The sequence below is a fragment of the Homalodisca vitripennis genome, chromosome 3, assembly GCF_021130785.1.
Source record: "Homalodisca vitripennis isolate AUS2020 chromosome 3, UT_GWSS_2.1, whole genome shotgun sequence".
Lineage (NCBI taxonomy): Eukaryota > Metazoa > Arthropoda > Insecta > Hemiptera > Cicadellidae > Homalodisca > Homalodisca vitripennis.
The window spans coordinates 179802418-179830079 of NC_060209.1; the positions used below are offsets into that span (position 1 = coordinate 179802418).

General features: G+C 34.2%; 1 protein-coding gene across 2 annotated transcripts; it reads right to left on the bottom strand.

Annotated features, from left to right (window-relative positions):
* Positions 1-230: 230 nt before the first annotated feature.
* LOC124357825 (probable serine/threonine-protein kinase tsuA) lies at positions 231-25086 on the bottom strand. 2 transcript variants are annotated; one of them, XM_046809888.1, is made up of 8 exons: positions 24939-25086; positions 21152-21475; positions 12086-12625; positions 9636-9755; positions 7707-7863; positions 4760-4900; positions 2425-2514; positions 231-579 (listed from the first exon to the last, which is right to left on the bottom strand). In XM_046809888.1, the coding sequence occupies exons 2-8, from the start codon at positions 21449-21451 to the stop codon at positions 503-505; spliced, it is 1425 nt and encodes a 474-aa protein (XP_046665844.1). In that variant the 5' UTR covers positions 21452-21475; positions 24939-25086; the 3' UTR covers positions 231-502. The 2 variants fall into 2 exon arrangements, with proteins under 2 accessions (XP_046665844.1, XP_046665845.1); XM_046809889.1 differs by lacking the exon at positions 21152-21475 and having other exon boundaries at positions 24939-25071.
* Positions 25087-27662: the final 2576 nt, after the last annotated feature.

Sequence of the window (27662 nt, forward strand, 5' to 3'; positions counted from 1 at the left end):
AAGTGGTGTAACCAAACCAAAACATAAAGAGACTAACCAGCAAAGGAATAAAACTGAAAATAAATAAAATATCTTGCAGTAAGACAATTATGTTTTGACCATGCTGATAATGAGAATTATGAAGAAGAAGATAATAAAGATATGAATGAAGGAGTATTGCATGAAAAGTTAGAGAATAAAGAACTACACAAAGAGGAAGATTGCAGAGGTGAAATGAAGAAGAAATTATATACACTTCCATACTCTTTTGGTCATGTGTAAATGTTAACTATGGCAGTGAACGTATTACATAACATTGTTATATAGCCTCAAGAGCTATACAAACTTTGATGGTATTTTCTAACCATTAAATTATAGCGTAGCTGGTAAGATCTAAATAATGTGGAGATAAAATTCCATATGCTAGTTATCCAATTAAAAGAATGTTGTTTGTAATAAAATGATCGTTAAAAAATTAAAATAAAATTGTCAAATATATAAAACACATAGATCATTCATAAACTTAATTAGAATCATCACTGTGCCGTTTCTTTTTCTTCTTCTTCTTGATTTTGGTTTCTTCAGGATATTCCTGCACATCTGGAACAAAACAAACAATAACATCCCTAACGGAATATATTTGTAAATATTATAAACACTGAGCGTAATTTAAATTGAGTTAAATTAAGAAGCAACTTATATAAAACAATATATTAACACTAATGAAAACAATTAACTTCATATTTAAGTCTTCATTAACTTTAACCCTTTGAAGAATATGAGTTTCAGTAGGAAAGGAGTAGCATGGATTGTTACTTATTTCCTAACCCCATTAGCCTCTCAATATTCCTGCATCTAACCTCCTTGTACAAATCCAATTAAATATGCAAAACATTAAGTTTTTAACAAAACTCTCACAAAAAATTCAATTTTATTGCTATTTGGTTGACTGAACTATTGTTTTTTTAGCTAATGAACTGTGCTATAGTATAATATAATTTATAAGCATATCAAGTAAATAAAATGTTTTTATTTCCAGAATAAATTTTAAACATTTAAATTAGTTTTGTAAATTTTGAAAGTAAGACATTTTTTTATTACAAAATATAGCTATGATCCATAATATTTAGTGAAGTTTTATAGAAAATTTAATTCTTTATGCAGATAATTTTATTTTATTCATTTATCTCTATTTTTTTATTAATTATATTTGTAAAACGTGACATTTGTGTTCTTACACAAATCTAAGCAAACAAGCAAAATGCAATAAACCCCAAATTCAATTTAGTCGGAGAATTCTTGAGATGATATTAGTTGAGATAAGGCATGGGTTTATAGGTATGACACAATCACAAAAAATGCCAACAATCCATATGGAAGGCAACAATACAATTTTATTAACCCTAGTAGTGCCAGTCATTTCACTTATAAATGGTAGGCTGTTTTTGAACACTGCCTGGACAAGGACAAGAAAATAACTTTTTTGTGAACAGAGGACGAAGAAATTTTCTTCATTTTGCGCTGACCATGATTTATGGCGATGTTGCAGCTGTGGACATTGAACCAGATGAGTTTGAACACAAGAAAAATACCTTTTTAAATTTACTGAAACTTGATACCGAAACCTGGACCCAGTAGAATTGGGCTCTTGTGGCCAGAGTACTTGCCAACTTTGGAAATAGAAGCATAGAAAGAGACTAATGTCATAACATTTTGGGAAAATCTGTACAATGAAGGCTACTAAACCATGCCAAAAACAGTGGAACAGCTCCTATACAAAGATTTTGCTGGAAACAAAGCCATGAGATATTATGGTATGGAGAATGAGCGCGCCACCATAAATGTACTGTGAAAACTTCAAAGGAGTAAAATTGGAAGAGTGTGTACTCTTTGTAGATCCAGTTCATCCATTTCTAGCTGCTTTGCCTGATGGCATTATAGATGACAAGGTAAATTATACATCAAGTAATTGTTATATACACAGTAAAAGAGATTGAATACAACAGCAGCAGCAGCAGTTAGTTTGCTTATGAGCAGTTACTCATTTACAAAGAGTAGCTAATTTTCCTTAGACTACAAAGTGAAAATCCACTGAAGTTATATTCACTCTGCAGCTGGATATTGATCCAATCTTTACAAACGGGTTAATATTTCCAGCTCTCACTCTTAGCGTGTAGGCTAATGAAAATTAAAATTCTGTAGTTTTTCAATAATTTGTACTACTTTTTACGTACTTTATTATGCAGTTATAAGGAATTCAAACTTAAAAACAAATATTAAGAATGTTAATAATGACTGAATTAAATAATGTTATGTTATTTCTGAGTTTTATATAAGCTCAAAAATAGAAAAGCGTTGTATTCATACAGCGTTCCTTGTGGATTATTGAAACATCGTACTGCTATTTCTGGCCTGGGATAGAGTGCACCCTTAAGAATGACTCACCACATATGTCTTTCCTTTCATGCCGTTTCTTCTTCTTCTTCTTCGGGGAACTACTAAGTCTGGGTGCAGTTCTTGGCTGCTTCTCATAGTCTAAAAAACCAATTACTATATAAGTGTTATTTTACAACTTATTTCTAATTATGTCATAAACACTTCTTTATACATAAAAAAATTAATACAATGAAATCATCAATAAAATATTTATATTAATTGGCAGACAAGTTAGATATTGAAGTAAAGTTACTTAAACTTATGTTCAAGTATTCATAATTTATGAACAACAATAAATTCTATTTTTATATAATTGTTTTGAACTAAAAATAGGATGATATCATTTGATTAGACCATATAAATTACCACATTTCAAATTAAATGTAATATAAAGTATTTAACTATCAATTATTAATACATAATACGTCTGAATGATCGGACATTCAATTCTTACCCGGTGAGAATATGTTGTTAATAGTTTGTACAAGTGCCAAGCTAGGTTTATATCTGCTGCGTAAATATTATTAGTGGTAGGATATATATTACTAAACATATAACTGCTGGGTGTTTATTTTAGTTTAAAACCCTTTTATATGATACAAATTAAAAACCAGTATAATTATGTTATGTATCTGTTAGCTTGATTTGATTCAATTTTACTTGATATTTTTGGAACATGTAAAACAGCTGATTTCATTTGAAGTAAGAACAGTGCCTTATGTAATATTTGTTACATAAGTATTTTACAGAGGTCTGAGTATCTATTGAATTAGTTTTCATAATTTTTATTGCTTAACGTTTCTATTAAAAAAAGAATGGATTGTGGAGTTTCTCTCTAGAAACTGGAAAAGTCAGGGGAAAATGAAAATTACAATATTGATTCATTTAGCTCTTTGTTTGATAATGAGAACCGTTCCTCCACTGGGTGAATATTTTAGCCAAATTAAGATAGTCCATAAAAAATAAATAATAAATTGGTTTAACATTTGTATTTCTTAAACACATTTGTAACCATTATGTAGTCTACTTTAAGATTATAGTTTGTAGACTATTAGTTGGCTCTACTTTCATAACTTTCCTGTAATTGAGCCAGGACCGAGTGGACTTCGTGTATGACTCAGTAACAAAGTCCTTTTAGGCCTAGCAAACAATTGTTTGGCTCCTGTGATGAATCAGAAATTAAAATATACAATAAGTCTTACAACGTAGAACTAGTAGAAAACCAGTGAGAGAGAAAATATAATTTTTTCAATACTTTAGCTATTTCTGGTGCCTTACCCAACAAAATACCCTATTGGAACTATTATTATTATTTCAACCTTTACACATGTTTTTTTAAAACTTTATTTATAACAAAAACTAATTGGTATACCAACTTTGGGTGCAAAGTGCGAAAACCAGTTTCCTCACACCGACTCAGATCTTGGCTCCTTACTTCTGTGTCTTAATGAGGGCTTTCATTATATTAAATAAATTAAAAAGCTGGCAATGAAAACCTACTAATGTGGATGTATGTTTGAAGTTAATCCTTGGTTTAGAAAAATATTTACTAGGAACAGTTTTGAAAATTCGCTTAGGTTTATCACATGGAAGACAACACAATATTACCCAAACTAGGTTTTGAGTTAAAACTTCCAGCATATTCATGATCAATGTAATCTTTTATTTACAGACACTTGAATCAAAAATGAAATAACAATCAAGGAATGAAAGGGTATCAACGTCCGAATTGTGAAGATTTTCACGGCCCATCGTAACACGTACTGTAAATAAACTGCCTCATAATAAACAATCAAAAGAAACTAAACAGCTAACAAGAGAAACTGGGTGACAACAAATCACAAAACAATCGGTAATGCAATCTTAGAAAATACAACAATAGTTGCATCTAGTATTGCAGTGGATATTCCAATGATATCTGGTATAAATATGGTACAATACATAAGCATTATAAGGTTAAATATAGATACCGTAACATGTGACGGCATTCTGTCCGTAAGAGGTGCCATATAACCAATACGGGTGTCTACTTCAATAGGTTAAGTCCATGGCCAGATACCAATTTATTGTTGATATAATTGAAAGAGTGATTCAGGAATCGTTGGGTGAACAATAACAGAATGAAGAATATACCAATAACAGACCTGAATCCTAGATTTGGTGTGGATTTTATGTTTGACTATGATTGCCTTCGAAATCTGGTGTGCCATGTAGGTAGGTTTAATTAAGAACAACTTTTAAGAATGAATGTTTTTTGTACCAAAAAAAGAGGAGAATCCAATGCGTAGAAATAAATAAGTTTTGCACTTCTTTCACTTTAAACATAAATAAATGTGAAACTGACCTAATCCAAGTAGCGGGTGTCTCGTTCTCAGGTTTTCAGGCAGTTCCACACACGAAGGTGGATCAGGGATGTTGAACTTGGCTTTGCTATTGAACTGAATTGCCTCCTCTACTATTATATTTCCAGTGATGGGAACTTGACCTGTAAACATAAGAAACAATTAATCGAAAACCTACTTCTGTTGCAAACAAGTTCGAACACATGAATCTACTCTCTGAACTGGTCGACAGTGAGCCTCAAGAGTTTAAAAACTATTTGAGATGAATCAGGAATTTTTTCAAGAAATACTCTGAAGAATTTACAATTCTACTGAAAAAAGGAGAAATGAATTTGAAAGAAACAATAACTGGTAAAGACCGCAATATTGCCAAGCTTCAATTTTAAGCAAACAGGAAAAGTTATAAAAACTTGAAAGTTCAGTTGTGCGATTTCAAAACATTGCTGCAAGTCTTCGGAATAAGCACAAAAGAAACATGTGAAGCTATTTCTATACTTTTCTTAGAACAGCAGTTATATTTACACACATGTAAGACACAACTTTTGCTTTTAAACATTCCATAATGCACACTGTTCCAGATAAACTCCAATAAATATACCCAAAATGTTTTGTTGCTATTGAATGACATCTTTAACAAGGGAGCGGGAAATCGCATATACATTTTTTTTATACTGTTAAAATTTGTATAATAACTGTTTAAGAAAGTATTTCATTTTCTGTTTAAGTATTATCCTGAGCATGAACAAAATCTAATTTACAAAGTAGTTACCAGCAATTTTGGCAAGAGTTTGAGTTTTATACAGTACAACCTGTATTATAACTTAAACAGTATTGATTAGTATTTTTGAATACTTTGTTGACATAATGGTCACAGTCAAACAGATATATACGGGTTTAGCAGACAAGTTTCAACAATTTTGTGTAAAATAGTCTCCAAAAATGTTTTTGTGTTACTGAACACTTTGAAGTTAGGTGTATGAGAGCATTGTTAACCCAAGAACTGGCAACTAAATTAACTCTATTGGCAGGCTACTGTTCCATGTTTTGCAAGGGTATTTTATAAAAAATATAAGAAATACTAAAAGTTACTTGATTATGCATTGTCATATATAATTTTTTTCATTAAAATCTGAATATTTTTATTATGCATACTTTTATAATAAAATTATTTTGTTTAATTTGAAACTTTTTAATATATTTTTTGTTTTAGGAGGGTGGGACCATACCTACAGAAGTGGTATATTTGTACTAAATCCAAATTCCACAATGTAAAAACTATTTATACATTTCTCTAGTTTCAGCCAATATATAGTTTGATGGACTTATTTAATACATTTTTATTTTTATACTGATAAAACTTACAAAAGAGCATTTTTTATGAAAATTGACATAACCCTGGTAACATACTATATTAAAACAATAACAGTTATTCCTTACATGAAACAGTATTACATCACATCAAGAGTTAGCAATAACATATAATTTATCAATAACAAGAACAAGAACAAAATTATGTAGCATAACTCATCATATTTATGAATCCCGAAAGCATACATTTTCTTACATTTCAAACTTTAAATCTTTAAAATTAGAAGTAATGTTCAAATGTTCTTCTCATTTGAAAAAAAAAAAAACATTTTATTTATCCACTAAACACATTCTGTATTGTGAACACACATCCCTAATTGTTAGAAAAATATATTTACAAAAATTTACAATGCCTAGCTTTGGTTGGGGCATTGAGATCTTACACTAGGCCTAATCAGATTCACCACCGCTGTGCACCAGAACCTGATGCATGCACTTTGTGGTTTTGTTTTACGATTAAAAAAAGCTAACAAAACGAATGATGAATTATGACTACGAAGGCCAGGATAGCTACAAACAAGAGAAGACTGGTTCCTCGAGAAGGAACAGGAGCATGCTGATGGCCTTAGCTTAGCTAATATCGTGCCTTGGTAGTTAGATATATATTACAACAACCCACAACAAAAAAATATTGTCTATAGCTACAATGGTTTCTGAGAAAAGTGTACCCAATTTATAAAATTTAACATTGTTGTTATAGGGCTTTCCTAGTCCCTTTAAATGAAGTGCTAAACATGAGTTTACATTTTTTATTTAATCCCTGAAATGAGGGACTTTGGAAATAGGGACAAACATGTAATATGAAACAAAAAATTTAAATTTATTATAGCTTAAAAAGATACAATAATTTACTTTGCCAGTCCATATTAATACCACTAACTGACTTATCTCGAAATCTCAGAAACTTCAGAACAGACCTAAATAAATATTTGTTTATATTTTTGTTCACTTCTAATTTGCTCGTTAAGAAACAGTTTTGAAATAAATCACAGCCCATCCACAGAAATTAGTGAAGAACCTTGATATTTTTAACTAAAATTATTATCATACTTTTAATTGTTTAACATTACCGATCATACATGAGTCCTATAGATATGGTCAAGATGAGCTTATTTGCAAGATTTTTATAACCAGTCACTCATATGAACTCAACAGACTTCACAAATATTGGGTACCAAGGCTTAAAAAGTGGATTAGAAATTGAAAACGTTTACGTAGATTAACTCGTTTCAGAAACAAATGAGAGTAGTAATTGTGAAGATGACCTTTAAGGGTATGCTATTCAATCATTCTTTCTTTTCTGGCACTTTCTCTTTATTCAAAAACACCTAATTAAGAAAACTGTAACACTACATAATAATTTGATTCTGCACATTAAGTAAAGAGTAAAAAACAATGTTTATCAATCAACTCCAAACACCTTTGTTATCATTAAAAAACAAACAAAAATTAAAGTAAAACTTATCATAAAGGTACTTAATTACTTTTTGCATAGTTGATTCATTATCAATATATTACAGTTCAGAAAACTTGGGAATTTATATAATTTTTAAAAAATTTCTGAAACTTTTTAATACATACGCAGTTGGAAATTGTTGCTCTCGCTAGGTACAGCCAGGGTTGCCAACCTATCATGTTTGTTTCTGTAGCTGTAAGCCTCAAACACAGAGTCTCCCACAACCAGCTGACAACTGCCATTTAGGTTCAGGCGTTGGTTCTCCAAACCGCTGCAGTCCATCTGAACACAACATCACACATATTTATTGGGGTATAGCAAGGGTTGCCAACCTGTCCTGTCTGTCTCTGTAAGCCTCAAACACAGAGGCTCTCACAGCCAACTGACAACTGCCATTCAGGTTCAGGCACTGGTTCACCAAACCGCTGCAGTCCATCTAAACACAACATCACACATATTTATTGAGGTATAGCCAGGGTTGCTAACCTGTCCTGTCTGTCTCTGTAAGCCTCAAACACAGAGGCTCTCACAGCCAACTGACAACTGCCATTCAGGTTCAGGCACTGGTTCACCAAACCGCTGCAGTCCATCTAAACACAACATCACACATATTTATTGGGGTATAGCCAGGGTTGCCAACCTGTCCTGTCTGTCTCTGTAAGCCTCAAACACAGAGGCTCTCACAGCCAACTGACAACTGCCATTCAGGTTCAGGCACTGGTTCACCAAACCGCTGCAGTCCATCTAAACACAACATCACACATATTTATTGGGGTATAGCCAGGGTTGCTAACCTGTCCTGTCTGTCTCTGTAAGCCTCAAACACAGAGGCTCTCACAGCCAACTGACAACTGCCATTCAGGTTCAGGCACTGGTTCACCAAACCGCTGCAGTCCATCTAAACACAACATCACACATATTTATTGGGGTATAGCCAGGGTTGCCAACCTGTCCTGTCTGTCTCTGTAAAATTTGATTAAATAGATAACTGCAAAATCGATTAGTGACTGGTGATTTAACAATTTCTAGCGACTAGTCACTAGTCATCTAACAGATAGAGGGTTAAAATTATAAATTAACCATTACTATGAGTTAACAATATTTTTGATTTTTGGAAAAACTAATAGCATGGTACTTATGGCTGAATCTTTCATTTATTTATTGTTAACTAGTAGCTGGTATATTTAAATATACAGTTACATAATGGACAATACCTTGTGTTAAAACCATGTATACTTTTATAGTTTAAAAAAACTACTACTTTTATAGTTTGGCTTCATAATACCAAATCTTTGGTACTGTCGTGTATAATAATGACAGTAATTTACTGTGTGATAGTAATTCACAAGCTTAAGTATGAAAGCAATATGGATTTTCATTTAGCCGTGTATTGTTAATAAATATAAAGTCAAGGACAGATGCATCGCCTCCAAAATAATTAACTGACTCGGATAGGCAGAGAGTGATGGAACCATCGCGATAAACAATTTGGCAACCTCGCACCGCAGGATCTCAGTATGACTGTAGCCAAGTAGGTATGTACCCCCGCCTCGACTACATGGAGTTCACTACCCCTTACATACCGGACCTCACAAAGATAGGAAATAACGCATAAAAATCAAATTATCACTCATTTCAAGTATATCTGTATATTACATGAACATAACTATATAAAAATGCTAAATACGAGTATATAGGTGAATCAAAGCTCACTACGTGATATAACTACTTTGTGTGTGTGAGTGTGTATACAGTGGACCTATTTTGTGTAATGATATAGTTTATACTTATGCAGCTCACTCTAGATTCACAGGTATTGATTTCTAGGGTATGACTTTTTATGTTCGAATTAATTCCTATACTTTGTGAAGTTTTTAATTTTTGTGGTTGCTTAACTTTGTATTAAATCTTTTGACACCTGAAGAAAAGGATAGATTTCAATCCTTGAAACATAGTATTCTATTCATTGAAATATACAATGACGCCAAATGTCTCGAATCCTATTTTACATCATCCTTTTATATACTCTATTTTTAGAAAATAGTTTAACTTACTTGTGCAGGACATTGGAGAATCCAAACATTGTTTTTCTCTAGTAGAGATTCACTCAACAAAGAAGAAAACTGTAAAATTTCCTCTTCATCTTCTTCGGTAATTTTTGGAGTTCGATATAACTATAAAAAAAATTCTTTTTACAGTAAAAATATGATTACTTTAAATTTATTTAAAGCAATAATACAAGATGAGGAGTCAGCTAAACTAAGACGAATTATCAAGTAACATAAATGAAATTATTACTAAACATCTGCTCTTCCCTGTTATCTAAGGTCACAAATATTTGTAATCATTTAATATTTAAAGATTCCACAACCTATAATAGATATATGCAGGTAAGTACAATTGAGTGAGGTAGAATCAAACAAGTATTTGTTTAACAGGGAAACTCTCCCATCATGAAATGACCCCATAATAATAATCCCATAAGCTGCCCTAAAGAAAGCAACAAAACTCTGCCTATATAACTGAGACAAGCAATAAAATTAAAGCAGTTTGGGTTGTAACTAACAGCAAAAGGCAGCCCAAACAACATAACTGCAATGAACTTAAGATTACAATTGGTGGCAGAGATAAAACAGATCCCTTTGAAATTGCAGAGCAATTCTGCTGAACAGGCCTTAGCTAGCAATAAACTCAAGAGCACAACTCCATGTGAGGCCCCTCATAACTAACACGTTCAAAACCTCGTCCTCTGGCCCACAAACCTTCAAGAAGTGATAAATAACACCAAATCCTTAAAGCCAAAATACACCGGCTGGCTTTGATGAAATATCCTCAAATCTTGTAAAAGCTTGTGCGGAAGAGCTATCACATTCTCAAGTTTATGTAATCAACAAGTCATTTGCAGAAGGACATTCCCAAGCATGCTAAAACGGGCTAAGGTACATACAAAACTCAAAGGAGATAAAATGAAACAAGAAAACTAGAGGCCCATATCAGTTATATCCACCTTCTCTAAAATTGTTGAAAAATTACCTGATCAAGGTTGCTATCACTTGATAACCAACAGTCTGCTGCCAGAAGAACAGCACAGATTTATAGCTGGACACTACATCCACAGCTATAATAAACATAACTGAACACCTCATAAAATCCCTTGAATGACGAGAAACAGCAACTGCTATCCTATTAGATTATAGTAAGGCTTTCACAGCTTGAGCCATGATTTGCTGTTAAGTAACTTGCAAAACACTAGTATAAGAGAGAGTACATTAAGATGGTCTGAAAGTTATCTATCCAACCACATTGAAGTTGTGGAATAAACAACTGTAACTACCAAATCTAAACAATGAGCTCCAAGAATAAGGTCATATCCAAAAGAATCCCTCAAGGATCTATATTGGGACCGATTCTATTCATTATATATGTAAATGATTTGCCAAGTTACCTTTATGGCTAATGCAGGTCTCTTATGTATGCAGATGACACTAAACTCCTTCTCCAGAATAAAACACCTGAAATCCTAGAAATAATGTTTTTTATAGCAAAAAGATGGCTCAACAGTATTGTACTGCAAATGACCTAGTCCTTAAACAAGAACAAAAGTCAAAAAATCCTTCTGAGAAGAAAATAGGATAGAGCGACAGAAATTCATCGATCAACAAGAGTGCACCAAAAATAGTACCTTGGAGTAGATGATCAAAGTGACATGAAATCCTCACATTGACAAACTCTACAAAATGTTAAGCTATTCACTGTATGTACTAAGGAGCTATATACTGGAAGCTTGGGAAGCTTCTCCAAAGGAAACCTCAAAGAGTCCTAGTACTCCAGAAGAAGCCAATAGATACATGTTCTTTCCAATTTAGGCCCACAGGACTCCTGTAGGAATGTATTCTGAGATCTAAACATCCTTCTAGACCTATCTAAAAGTGGCTGCAAAACCACCCTTTCTACAGGCTAGAAGAATCGGAGCCCGTCAACTACAAACCTTAATTAAATAACTATCAAAATACCATGATTTGCTATAATTTGTTGTATATTTTATGAAAAGACTGAAACGTATGTATTGTGTAGGTTAATATGACTCATTACTATTGTCAATGAATTACTTAATAGAGAATTATGACAATGACTATTATATTTACTATTAAGTCATTTAATATTTCGTTATATTGGTTTATTCGAGTAAAATTTCCAGGTAACCTTAGTATTTTTACACACACAAAATTGCATACTACAAATGTTTCAAATAATGTAAATACAGTACTTGAATTTAACAGATATGTAGTAACAAATGGACTAAAACCAAGATTTGAATAACTGGTAAACCTAGGGTAAACATCCTCCAGATTTCTAACTAGGAGGTTTAATGAAGTAATACAATCTTCGTAAGAAGGAGAACTGTGAATAATCTGTAATGTACGATTTAAGTATGTAGGAGAAAAAATGTTTACTTTAAAGTTCTTAAAAAGTGACGTGAAATAAAAGCATAACATTAACTTACGTTCTCATGAACTGCATTTATATTTTGGTTTTCTAATGCAGACTTTGAATTTGATTTTATTCCAACTATACTACTTCGCTTTTCAGATGGACTAGGTTCTATAAACCTATTGTTACTATCACTATCTTCACTATTCTCAATTTCTTCCTCAGAATCATTTTGGTCATTCACATTGGCATCTTCATTAGTATTATTTGAAACATTGGAATGTTTCATATCTAAATAAACCTCTTGCTCACTTAAACTGTTATCTTCATTGTTTAAAAAGTGACCATTGCAAACATTTGTATTTTTGGAATGTGTATTATACCCATTTAGTCGTTCTGAACTCTGGTTCTTGTCTGAAACATGTTCATCAGAGTTCTCACTATCACTTGCAGACATAGCGTGAGCTTGTTCTTGACGATTCACTTGTTTATATTTCCAATCATCGGAGTGTCTCTTTACACGTTTCTCCTGTCGGTCACTCAGTTCCTCATCTGAAGCAGCATCTCCTCGCTTGCGTTTTCTGTTACTCTGAACCATCTTGTTCTTTGGATCCTGAAAATTAGGAGAAACCATAAATATAACTTTAGTTTACACATGTCAAATAAAAATGGATGGAAGCACCTTGAATGAAACCATTCTGCCACCCACCGCACTGCTGGAGTTGAAGTAGATATTGTTGACTTACATACTTTAGTGAGGTGAACAACAAATTGTCAGATAAAATAAAATCTCCAGATTCAATCAATTTGAGTTTAACAGTTATGTTGCTATGATGGTCGAATGTAAGTAATTAAATGCCATGCCCATCTGACTACCCATTCCTAAATTGTCAAGTTTTAAAAGGCAATTTACTTACCAAATAGTTACTCTACATCGAAACTCATTAGATTTTTGAATTTGTATACACTTTATTTTTTCACACTGAAAACACACAACTGGCTTTCACAGATCTGGCCGTCACTGATGTTACCATCCAACGCTAATATTTTGTCTGCCAAGACTAGCTTGTGTAACAAATCTCGTCAACCAAAAACTGAAAATTTTACTGTCTAGTTCTATCTGGATATCTTATGCTGGTTAGATATAACCTAAATCTCAGTTACAAGAAAAGTAAACAAATATTGACAGCTAACGTGATAATTGGATTATTCCTATTTACACTGTACTAATAATAAACAAGTTACAAGTCTTGTGTCTTGACAATTACAGGTGGTGTCCAAAGTGTCATATTAAGACCCCAGTTTACTTTACTTTAAAAACTAAAAATAAGTATAAAATGACTTATGGAAGTGTGTACTAAAAGTTCTATATTGTACTAAAAGCCCATTGCGGCTTCATCCATCGCTGCTCCAACTGTAAGATCAGCAGTAATCTTCACCTTGGTCTCAATCTGTTCCAAAACATCACTAAAATCTGTCTGATAGTCTTAGTCACATACACATTTAATCTATAATTAATCATGGTCTTCACATCCTAACTCTTTTGACTGTATCATGCCCATAACCCCATTGGTGCAAACATGAACACCATTACATTCTTCATTGTAAACAAACGTTTGTAATTTTCAAGCCTCTGTATAAAATATTTATGAGGAATGTTGAGTTCATATGAGTGACATTAGGGTTTTCATGAGTTCTTACAATTAGTTATGAACTAATGTAAATAATTAATCTTTAGTGTATAGGTCTTATCTCGGACCTTTATGAAGAACCATCAAATTAACAGAAAAAAAATTATAATAGTTTTGGAAATTAGTATATTTGTACCTTATTCCTAATAAAGAGACTAAAAGTCCCTGGTGGTGGAGGTGAGACAAGAGGGGGAGGGGGTTTTAAGATACAGATTGCACTAATAATTGTACTTGTTGAAAATGACATTATATAGTAAGAGACTGTGTGACTTGGCATAGTTCAAATGCACATACTTGGCATACTGAAAGTGACAACTGGCATGAGAGAATGGTATCATTCTTTGTACTCAGACGGTATGAGCATACCAGTAACTGCAACATAGTACAGCAGTGAACTGTTTCATAATGGTGATGACCAAGTAAAAGTACTGGACCCACAGTACACGTATTGGCTCATTTTGTTTCATGCTCCTGTATTCATTTGTTATTTTTGACTGTTTTGTAGCGAATCCAGTGAAATGAAAGCCATCCATCTTGAGGGCCATGATCAAATTGGTTTACCTTAACATCTACCGAAACGTAAACATTGCCACAAATTGTGGGACAATAACCTAGTTAGAAAAAATTTTTGGGGGGTCCAGACAACTGATATTTTCCCGTAGTGGACACAGAGAAAGGCCCCATTTTGTTCCTTAAAAAGTTATTTCTTTGTTGAGAACGATCTTTCAGCAGTACATGTCAGTAATATTGAATTATTTACATAATAATAATTGTTTACTAAAAAAGTAGTTAAAAAATAAAAAATTTGGGGGTGTCCGGACCTCTTGGAACCCCACACTGGCTATGCCCTTGTTGTGTGATAACTAAGATTACAGTCTAGAAATAGACAATGTCAACGGATCTCACTGGTATAGGAACACGGACAGGCTAGCATAGCAATTAATTAGGCAGAAGGGAAGGAGGTAATGTTGGCTGATGACAGAGGACTGTTGGAGGTACAGAGCTACAGTGGTACAGTCAAGGTCACAAGTACAGCTTTTAGACATCCCAGCCTATTTTTAGTAGTGGTTGGATAAAAACAATTATGTGAGGCTTTAGGTGCCATGCACGAGGTTATCCAAGTTATCCAAATCCAAGATCCAAATCCAAGATGGCGGACATTCATCATATACTGTGATAGTGCTCCTCTTTTTAGTGAAGTTTAGGTGGTTAAAAACCAACAAATACTACCTGGCTACTCTACAAAACGTACTTCTCTACTGTAAGTACACTTTAGAAAGAGAGAACTAAGACTTTAATACCTTGAAACACAAGAAAATTTCCAAGAAACAAGACACACTGCTACACAAAGCCTTACTCAGTAGCTTAAACTCATTAACCAGACAATAAAACACAACTAAGAGCCTAAAACAAATATCATAAATAATATTTAAGGCAAATTCAAAGAATATTTGAATTATTTATTACAGAAATGCTTAACTCAATACACAATAGTAATAAAAAGAGAACTAACTGTCAGTGACGTCACAAAAACTGCCAACACACAAGTTGCTTGTATAAGTCACTGTTTACAACAGCTGTTGATTGAAAACTCATCACCGCTAAGACAATCTCACTGGTGCCATACCATACGCAACAAGCCGCTGACCTACATACTATGTCAGCAGTGCTGACCTACATACCATGTCAGCGGTGCTGACCTACATACTATGTCAGCAGCACCGACCTACACCAACTCCTCCAGCTGACTGCAGTAGATTAATACTGTACTGTCACCTTTGGTTGACAAGGAGTTGACTACCAAGAAATCAAATTAACATCTCTTGTTTTTAAATATTTATTTCAAGACTGTATTACTCCTCAAAATATTGCATTTTAACAACAATTTCAATATATTTTTACCAGACAAGAGGAATAAGCCAAAACCTCCATTCAAAGCCGCTTAATATATTCACTAGACAAGAGGAACCAACCAAAACCTTCCTTCAAAAACTGTACCGTCTTCTTCCTCAATTGGTACCAGGTCAATAATTCATTAAATTATTCACTAATACTAAATAGTAAATATATGAATGATTTTAACATTGACAATACCGTGGTCATTACATTCATAATAACTGAAATATTCTGACAGGGAAAATGCCCCCAAAATTTCCATGTGGCTCTTGCTCAATAGGTGTCAAGTATTCAGGAATTAAATGCACTGGCCCTTGTAATATGTGGTACCATGCAGGCTGTCAGAACATCCCAGAAAAATCTTTTTAAAAAATTGACAAGCAATGAAATTGATATTTGGAGATGCAGGCAGCAGCTGCAGAGAAACTGTTGATGCCACACCAACGACCCCGTCTGCTCCAGCATCCCAAATTTGTTGTTCTCTTCCATAAATGATCTAGAGAGCAGTCTTAGTGAAAATAACATTTTAGAAAACCTTGAAGACAATGGGGAAAAAGTTACAAGCAGCTGCCAAAATAGGAGCAGCTCTCTGTTAGAGGAAAACAATTTTTTGAAAGAAAAAAATTTGAGGCTAGAGATCAAAATAGAATTATTAGAAGAAAAAATTTTTAAATTTGAAGCTGAAGAAAATAAGTATATTGGTAAAATAGAAGATTTGCTTCATAATATTTCTGAAACACAAGTTCAACTAGAAAAGGAAAAAAAACTTCGGATGGACGCACAAAGTATCTTTTGAAGAACATGATAGCCAACAAGGTCAACTAGTTGATGACTTATGTCAAAACAATAGATCATTTGAAAAATACAATTAGTACTCTTGAAAAGAAAATTACCTCCCAAAAAACTCAACATTCAGAGTTAACAAAATACTCTAACAAGGGAACTCAAGCTGAACCCCTACACCTCGCCACTCAGCCTGCAACTGTTTCCTCAAGCTTTCTCATCGATCTCGCTCAGCTAAAAGATAGGCAAAACAGTTTGGAAAATGCAGTTAAGGCCTTAACGACACAAATTCAAGATGTACCACTTATCAAAGAAAAACATATAACTGCAGCTCAAAGTCACAAAATAGTGAGGAACAATGCGCTAATTAAAACCTAACTATACTCCTGCTAAAAAAGGAAAAAAGAACTTTTTTAGCGTTTCATTGCAAATGGCTATGAATTAAAACAACGTTTAGCTGCTCAAGAACTTGGATCAGATTAAGATAGGGGGAGTCTGTCAAACCCCGTCACAAAAACAGAACACCACCTGTGTGACTCAAGGCTCCAGCCAAACGACAACTGACCAACAGATGATAGGGGGAGTCTGTCAAACCCCGTCACAAAAACAGAACACCACCTGTATGACTCAAGGCTCCAGCCAAAACGACAAACTGACCAACAGATGATAGGGGGGAGTCTGTCAAACCCCGTCACAAAAACAGAACACCACCTGTTATAACAAGACCACTGGATACCCCAATTCAGGAGGGTAACAGAACTGTTGTGGAAGTACAAATAAAATCACCAGGACAACTACTCACCTCCACAACATACCATTAATAGGACAGTTCAAAAACAGTATTTTTTAGAAACTGTTCCACAGAAGAGAACGCGCTACAAAACTCGGGTATTCATGAATTCAATGTTCCAGACACAGAGAAATACACACCTCTTTTTACCAACCAATCAAATGCAAAACACAATTCACGATATTACAACCAAAATTACAGACAGAATTGCTAACAAAATTAATAGAATGAATTCTCTCCTGGAAATACAAAAACCAGATGTTTTGATTGTAACCGAACACGGCCAAAATAAAGAAACACTCCTGAACACTAGGCTTATTGGGTACACACTGATTTCTGACTACAGCAGGAAAACAGCATCTAAAGGGAGGGAGTAGCTATCTACACGAAAGAACATCTTAAGGAAAAAACAGTGAGGCTATCATCACTATCGAAGATCTCTCAATAGAAATGGTGTTGTGAAGTGGCTGCCATTAAGCAAAAAGTGGGCAAGTCAATTTTCATTATAGTAGGTATTTACAGACCAGATAACAACCTCGAGTCTGGCCTAGAAGTGCTAGCTGAAGCCCTAGAAAACTTACAGTCTCAGCAACACCCCATCATTCTAATGGGTGACATAAATATCGACTGCCTGAAAAATCAAAACGACACAACACTACTGATCGAGGACCCTGGCAAGCTACAACCTCTATAGAAAGAACCTCCCTGCCACTCGGATAACACCAACATCAAGAACATCCATCGACTGTGTATGCTGCAACATCAGAGAAGAAGAAATCACTGTAAAGGTAATAGGAAACCAGCATATCAGATCATACGGGACAACTGTGTGTTCATAAAGGGAAGAAAAAACTCAAACGCCAACCACAACTTGTTGGGAGGGGTAGAAACATGAGTCACAGAAACATACTGACAATGAAACATCTCCTTAGTCAAGAAATCTGGACAGAAGTATACAACTCCAATGAAGTTAATGAAGCATATGACAATTTTCAGCCGAACTCTTCTTGCAGCACTCAATCAAGCATGTCCAGTGAAACATACCAGGTGCAAAAGAAGCGGAAACAAAAATAAAACACACTCTCCACAACCCTAATGCTCAAAAAATTGAGGCAAAGATTTCTTCTTTCGCTCAAAATGGCTTTACAACACCACTGGTAGCGAGGAACATAAAAGACACGCTGCCCATCTCAAGAAAGAATATGACTTGCAACTCCGCCACCTAAGACAACAAGACACAATAGCTAAGATAACAGATGCGGATAATAAAACAAAAGCCATCTGGGATGTCATAAACTTAGAAAGGCAGCCAAAGAAAACAAAAATGCCCTCACCCAACTCGAGGTAGGTGGCCAGGTTACGTCCCAGCCCAGTGCGGATGGCAGACTATCTCAACAACTTTTTTGTCAACATGGCTGAAGAAACCATCATAAAACAATGGCTGAACAATAAACAACCATTTACTCCGACCGAAAATAGTTACATCCCAACCTGACACTGAAGCCAACTAAATTCAGAAGAAGCTGCCAAAATTATTAGTGGATTGAAGTCAAAGCCCTCAGCAGGATACGATGACTTATCAACCATAGTCCTGAAAAAGTGCCAAGACGAACTTATAGAACCACTGGTGCACATTACTAATCTATCTTTTTCATCAGGAGTTTTCCCGTCTGCCCTGAAACTTTCAAAAGTGTACCCCAAGTTCAAACAAGGTGAATGCCACAAAAGCAGGCAACTACAGGCCTATCTCACTAATCCCAACCATATCCAAAGTAATAGAAAAAAATTAGTGCTGATTAGACTTCTCGAACATCTTTCAAAACAACAATCTCTTAACAGAATATCAGCACGGCTTCCTACCTGGTAAATCTACAACCACAGCACTGATTAATCTTGTAGAGTTCCTACTAGATCAGCATGAAGATGGGAACACATCAACTGCCATTTTTCTAGACTATAGTAAAGCCTTTGATAGTCTTGACCATGAACACCTTCTGAAAAAGTTAATGACACTTGGAATTCGTGGAACCTCAAAAGCATGGTTTACCAGCTACTTAACGGAACGAACACACAAATGGTTGAGCTAAGATACAACAGTAATAGAGAAACGGAAAAAGGTTCAGGTCAAGCACAAAAAAAGATCACAAGAGGTGTACCCCAGGGCTCTGTGTTGGGACCCATTATGTTCATTCTCTTCACAAATGACTTCCCTAAGTATATACAGGAATACAGCAACTGCATCATGTATGCTGATGACTCAGTGCTCTTGCTCGGCAGAAGAACTCCTGGTCAACTAGAAATAGATGCATACACAGCAGTGAATATGGCTATCCAATATTGTCATAACAATGACCTAGTTGTGAACGAGAAGAAGACAAAACAGCTCATTCTAGGGAGGTGTAGAAAAAAACTCCAAGGCTACCAGAGACCGATGACACCACCTTTACCAAGTACCTTGGGGTAACAGTTGACCAAGACCTTTCTTGGACACCACACATCAACAACCTCTGCAAAAAAGCTAAGCACCAGACTGTATGTAATACGACGAATAAAAAATATAGGAAACACCATGACCCACGAAGATTGCATACTTCTCCCTGTTTGAATCCTATATCCGCTATGGGAGGATAGCAGCTTGGGGAGGACAACTTCTGGCAACCTGCAACGCATACTTTTGAAACAAAAAAAAAAGCCATACGAATACTGGGTAATCTCCAACCACGAGAGTCTTGCAGGGATGCTTTCAAGCACCTCAAAATCCTAACAGTCATAGGCCTGTACATCCTGGAAACAGTAACGTATGTCCACATCAAGACTCCAGGCATAGCAGAAAGGGGTGAGCAATTCCATCACTACAACACCAGACGGGCCACTGAACTACTGCCTTCCTGTGCACCGACTCCGCAGCACTGAACATAAGCCAAGTTACATCGGCGCCAAAATGTGGAACTGTTTGCCAGAGATGCTGAAAAAAAGTGGATCAACAACAATTCGCTCGTCACTTGAAGACCTGGCTTCTCAATCGACCCTTCTACAGCATTGAAGAATTCATGAGCTGGCAAACTCAACCAGACTTTTGAAAAAATTACTCAGAATTGTACTTGCTCTCCTCAGTAATATTGTATGACCACTATACTTATCTTGACGATAACGTAAATAAAGATATTTTTGATTTGATTTGATTATAATAATAATGTTCATACTGCACTAACTCTAAAACATGCACTGGTATCTGTGTGAAAGAATGTAAACAAATAAGAAACCAGCTGCATAGTTTGAGGTTGTGTTTTTCTGTCAGATGCAGTGATGACACGTGAACTGTTATTACGATCAAGTGAAAGTGGTCATTTTATTGAATAATTCCTTATACAGTAGTGAATAGGGCTTTGAAGGAGATATAGAAGATCGTATAACACTAGAACAACTAAAAATCAACAAAAGTGATGATGAATTCTTAATGACTTTGCCTACCAATAATAGCCGCCACAGTTGGTCCACCAGGTAGTTCTATTGTGATGATATATTAGATATTATCGAACAAATTGTGAGAGGGAAATAGGGTTATACCTTGAAAATCTTTTTGAGTGCTTAGATTATCCTAATGAACCTTACAATTTTGTATTCTATGGTGAAAATGTAGATAACACTATATGTAATTTGGACACACTTCTGACAGAGCTATAAGTTGTCAAAGCATTTTTAGATCACAATTTAAAAAAATATTATAGTAACCAGTGAAACTAACTGTCTTGTTAGACAAGACATACAAAAAAGGACAAAAAGTTTTATGAACAACTCAGTTACAAATATTTTGGTAAACTCTACAAAACAATGTAATTAATAGGAATTCCCAGGGGTCTAGAGCGGGTTTTAAATAGGCATGACAGTAGATTAAATTGACTGATGTACACTGATTAGTGTAAAAACTATATATCAAATATAAATTATCCTTTTCTTGTACAAGATAACCAGTACTTACAATATAAGAATCCATGCTATTTACCAAATCAGAACTTGGTATCACAGAGACATTATCATCTCTAAATGTGGCTTCTTCCCAAGTATTTTCAAACTGTGTTCTTACTGAATTCAACAGTTTGAACACTGTATTTGCTCTTGGGTGTAACTGGTTTAATTTTCGAGGTTTTCTAATGCAGGTATCGTTTTTACTGTCTGTGTCTTCAGAGCTTATAAGATCACAATCTGGGATAAATCTAAGTTCATCTTTGTTAGGACTGAAGCACAAGTGATTACATTCATATGCTTCATCATCTCCCATACCGTATTTTAACAGCCATGTTATCTGAAAAAGTAACAGTATCAACATGAGTTTCTAGATGTTGCAGTTATGTATTAAAAATTAGAAACATTATGTATTTCTTCTTCACATTGAGGTTTGGTGTGCAAAAAAAAAAAAAAAAATTCAGAAACACATTAGTTACCACACCTGAGTCAATCGTTTCAACAGATAAGGATGTAACCGAAATTAGGCAACGTTTTATGCCTACTGAATAAGACATTACTATAATAATTTTTTTCATACTTTGAGTAACCAAAATAATAACTAGTCGATAAACTGATTATAAATGAAAATCAGTTGTTATTGGACTACTCACATTTACAAATATCCATAAATACAGTAGACATATAGATTTCATGTATTACTGTCACTTTGCAATGTCAAATTAAAGATGCAATAAGGCTTTCATTGTTAAGTAAATAATGTTGATTGTGTAGTTACTCTTCAATATATACATTATTTTTTGAAGTTTTGAGCCTCAACTGGTTAAAACCTTACGCTTTAAATATCTATAAGCATATAAATAGGTTATCAAACAATTTCATGAAGTTACTTTGTTGGGTTGGTTTCATACAAAGATTTTAATTTAACCTTCAATTTCCTTTTTATGGTATTTATATTTTTTAATTCTAGAGAAGGATTACTTAAACACAAATTGTTTGAGTGATTAGACCCAATGATGAAGACATAATAAATTCTATATTGACTTTGATTGTTTCACATGCCACAAAAATACAGTTATAAAAAGTAATAAATAATATTCCAAAAGTTGGATGTAGAAAAAACATGCTCAGCCTATTTTTGGAAAAGATGATTAATGGGTAGACACCCTCAAGATCATTAAAGTCGCTTACACAAGATTTAACAAGCACAAAGGGTGAAGTGAATAAAACCTAGCATTTGCCAAATCTATGAAACTTGTTAAGATACTGCTTGGTTTTGAGCGAATAAAAGATAGCATTTCCTAAGAGCTAGGAATAGCTTTTTTTGAGTAACCTAGTAGCTGCTTACTAAACAATTGAATGTCTCAGTAAGTTTTAATGCTACAAAATGCTGCGTTTTTGTTAAGTCAGCTCCTGAACAAGTTAGCTTTTAGTTAGTAGTTTGTTTGACATCAGCACTAAGTGTCAACCTCTCAAAAACCACTATATTTCCGTTCTAGTGAACCGGCTTAGGTTTCCATTCACCATATACGTAGCCTACATCCAGGATGTACAAGTGTAGTCTTCTCTATTGAAGTCAAATATCTGGGAGTAGTGCACTTTCCATTAAAAAAAAATCAACAAATATGAAGTGAATCTTATAAATTAGTACCACAAATTTTATTATTCATTAGTTTTAAAATCATTAATACCAATCATTTGATTGTTGTGTCAAGGTGGCCGCTTATTATACTATAGCGAAAATCCCTCTTGGGTAAGGTGGTCGGTTCTGAAGTAGGGCAGATAGCTCTTTAGTTGACATTTGGCTCTCAGGTTGAATAATTAGCTCTCAGGTAGACCATTGAGGGCTGCACTATAATAAACAGCCACCACAATCATCGATATTCATGAGTATTGTATCCTCGATATTTATGACTATCTAAACAAAAACTAAAAACAAAATGTGAAACTCGTGTCAGATGTGCAAATATGGTGGTGTTTAGATGACAAAAAAGAGGTGAAAATGCTCACACAGTCACGAGAAATGCTTTTGCCAAGACGTTCTTTGAAGGTTCTAAGTTTGGCATGAGAAATATAGTTCCTATCACGTACTATTTCTCTACGAAATAGACAAACTATGACTTTTTGATATCAGAACGCAGTGACGAAAAGTATAATGTGTCGAGCAAAACTAGTTGTGACTGGCTTTCTTTCTGTAGAGAAGTATGCTTCATTTGGCTAGATGATAAATTTGACAGGGAGGAAAGTTGGGTGGCTCTGGGGTTGTAGTAGAAGTTGATGAATGTAAAATAGGCAAAAGAAAGTACAACCGTGGGAGAATAGTTGAAGGGATTTGGGTGTTAGGATTAATAGAAAATGTACCTGAAGGGAATAGAAAAGGGCATCGTTACAGACTAGAGATCTGTCCTAACAACAAGAGAGACGCAGAAACTCTGATATCTTTGGTATTAAAACATGTCAAACCAGAAATCATAATAGTTATAGACTTGTGGAAGTCTTACTTTAATTTAACTGATCCTGGGTTTGTATCTAAAAATGCCATTGATCCACTGACCAGTGCAAATACCCAAATTATTGAAAGTTCTTGGTGAGCAGTCAAATGAAGTTTAAGAAGTGGAATATCAGGAGACTGCCTAGTGGACAATTTCTGTGAATTTTTGTACCGCAGGGAAATACGTCTGTGTGGGGAGAATCCTTTCATTCATTTTATAAAAGTGGTTGCTCATTGCTATCCAGGCAAGTAAATACTGTATTGTAGTTTACCTAATACGTTTAAAAAAGTTTTGTTATGTTTCATGTTATTATTCTTGTGCTAATGAATTATAATATAATATCTTGTTGCTTACGATTATTATATAATATCCAAGTTTATAACATATAGAAATGTTCGATCAAAACGAATGACGAGTGTAGGCCGCTTACTAAAGTCTACCCAATCTTTATACTATGTTTGAGCAGCGTACGATTACTTTACAGGGAAAACATATCTGGCAGCATTTAAAACACTTGAATGGATTACCACCATCATGGTCATTATCTTTTAACAATTTTAAACATTGCTCAATGTTTAAAAATACATTTGAGATAATAATTGCATGTTTATAGCCATTTTTTATTGCCGATGTCACTAGACTAATCAGTTCGTAAGTGATTTACTTCATTTAATTGAATTCATTTTCAACAATATTAATGTTATGGTAAATAAAAACAGCTGTTAATGATCAGTGGTACTTTCTGATTAAATGGAGGCCACCAATAATAAACAGGATTTAGCAACTTTGGATGGGCAGTTACATAATAAATACTAAAAGTTAGATTAGGGAGGTTAATTTAGTAAACCTAAATAGCCTAACCACACCAGACGCAGCGTGCTATGATTAGGTGGCCTCCGTTTAATCAGAAAGTACCTGATTAATTATGAATATCTACAGATAATATATTTCTATATTCACTAGTTTAGATCTTTCTAATTGATAGTTTATTTCATTGTGTTGGTGGTCGCTTATAATACTGCAACCACATTTGGCTATGAAATAGGAAGGTAGGCTCTTGGCAAGGGCCCCCAATGTCAGCACTTCTTTCTGGACTATTTCAAGCATTGATAAAAGTGGTTTTAGATTATTATACATAGAGTGACTAAAGTAAAAATTATCCAATTACTTAATATGACTGATAGGGAAAAAACATAAAATCAAATAAATTGTACCAAATAAAATAACCTAACCTAAAGACAACTATCCAGCTGGAACTTATAATATATCTAGTGGAAGTTTAGCTTATGTACAGGTAGAAAGCTATCTCACCAGATAATTAAAGATGAACTGTTTTTTTTAAACTATAAAGTTTTATATTCTGTAAAATAAGTCTTCAAAACCTAACATAACCTGAAACTCAAGCACACCTTCACTCACAAATGGACCCGAGATGAGGAACATGTGGTCTAGATGTTTTTGAAACGAAAAAGATATCAGCATTCTGTAGTTGACTGCAGACAGACAGCATTGCATTTACAGCCAAAGTTAACTAAAACTATCACCCAAAGGTGTCTAAATGCAATAGTTGAAGCATTTATTCAAAACTTCTCATGATACGATAAAAGTTTAGCTATCCTAATCAAAATAAGTAAAAAACACAAGTATATTTGATGACCTTCAACCTCGCCAGTAATTCTTTAGGACTTCCAGAACAAGATCCATGGCGTTGGCGTCTGAAGTCTGCATCTGTGAAGTCTGACAAGACTGTAGATTGAGACTTGCAGAAGCAAGAATCCAAGCTGGAAGGGAGAAACAATAACAAACACGCTATTTCGCTATTTATTATTACTTTGATGATATTGGTCGTGAACTTTATAGGATTCCATTTTATACGTTTGATATAAAATATACTCGGTTTATACTCACAGTAACTAAATTTAAATTCAGAGAGTAAAATTATATTTAAAGTAAAGAATAAACTACAAAGAACTAATAATATGATATCACCAAAAATTTGATAGTGCACAAAGAATGAATGAAAACATACATGCTCTATACCAGTTAAAACAGAACGGGCAGTAAAGTAGGCTTGCTGTAAATGTCATGAAAGAGTACCACATAAAATGAGCGGGTGCTATAATTCATTGAACTGATCCTTGGAAGTTCCTCGACAGCATTACAACCATGTCCATAAACTGAATAAGTATCCTCTTCAAATAAGGATTTGCTAAGTTCTCCTAGTAGTACCGTATACTTTAATACAAATGCAATATAAGGTAACAGAATAAGTTTGGACCAGTACGGGTAATTTTGTGCCCCAATTGAGGTTTGATCCACTAATATCAAAGAGCAGTATATATGTCCATCTATATATATAAAAATGAATGTTTGTATGTTTGTCCTTTATGGAATCGTGAACTATTGGACCGATCATGATGAAAATTTGTACGTATATGTATTTTTCCACGGAGAAGGTTTATAAGCTATGCCCATTCCCTTTCCCGATTCAGGATTCCGCCCCACTGGTTACAGAAATACCCATAAGAAATGCATTGCAGCAAAACATATGTTAACGTCTTTTCAAATTTTTTAATCAGCTGTTCTTTGTAAACATATATTACACTTATAGTTTTAAAAGCATAGAGTTAAGCTTAAGAGAAACGACAAATTTTGTTTAAACTGTTTTTGCATGTGTGAAACCCCAGCTGTGCTGTTTCAGTGTTGTGTCCTTTATTTTAATTTAAAATGTAGTTTTTTTACCCAATTAGTGGTTTGAAACTATATAAAACAGTTCTTAAAACATTTTTGTTCATAATTTACATAAAAATGTTTAGATTTTTTTCGTAATCTTTTTTTTTTTTTTCCAGTACTTTTCCTACAACTAACCTTACCGTTAACTTTAATTGTTTTCAGTGTTTGTTTACTATTAGTAGTTTTTCAAGTGAGAAGGTAATGGACAACTTAAAATTTGCCCCTTCAAACAACTCAAACTGTTTGGATTTTGATACCATAACTAATGATCCAATTATTGTTCTAATAAGCAAACAATGAACATCATTTCAGGAAAAACTATTTCTAATGACGATGTCAATAATCAAAAACGAGTGGCAAATCGAAACAACTAGAAACAAAAGACATTTGTCAACAGCCAACGTTTCAGATGTTAAGAAACCTTGTAGACCTTACAGAGTACGTTGCAAAAACTGCTAGACCTATTGAATTGCACAACAGATTTGAAATGCTGAGTAACGTCAACCTAGGCTCTGAAGAAGAAACGATGAATGACGACAAATGTAGGACGAAAGGTGAGGCCTCCACCTATATTTGTCCCCAACATTGTCAACATAAGTAAAAATGATGGTAAACATTGAACAAGTAATTAAAAAAGAGTCATATTCATTTAAATGCATAGCTAGAGATAAAGTAAAAATTTAACACTGATACTATTGAAGCCTACCGCGCAATTAGTTAAACATTTAACTAACATGAAAGTAAAACTTCCATTACATACCAAATAAAGGGTGACAGAGCTTATAGAGTAGTGCTTAAGAATATGCACTTCTCTACGGAACCCCAGGAAATTAAAACAGCTATAGAAGCTTATAACCACAAAGTTAGGAATGTGTCGAACCTTAGAAGTAGCAAATCTAAAGATCCACTGTCAATTTTTTTTGTAGACTTAGAGCCAGCATCAAACAACAAAGACATTTTTAAAATTGAATTCCTACTAAATGCCAAAATTGTACTTGAGCCCCCTTACAAACGTAATGATGTGGTGCAGTTGCAAAAAGTGTCAAAGATATGGGCACACAAAGGCTTAACTGCTGGTACCAAAACCGCTGTGTAAAATGCGGCTCAGATCATGATTACTAGCAGCTGTAATAATCTGTAAATGTTCCTCCCAAATGTGTATTATGTGGTGGTGAGCACCCAGCCAACTATTAAAGGTTGCTCTATTTTACAAAGATATTAAGAAAAAGGCTTTTCCACCCTCTAAGACCAGTGTTAAAAAAAGACACTCCTCCTCCAGTGCAAGATCGAGAAGTAGATAGA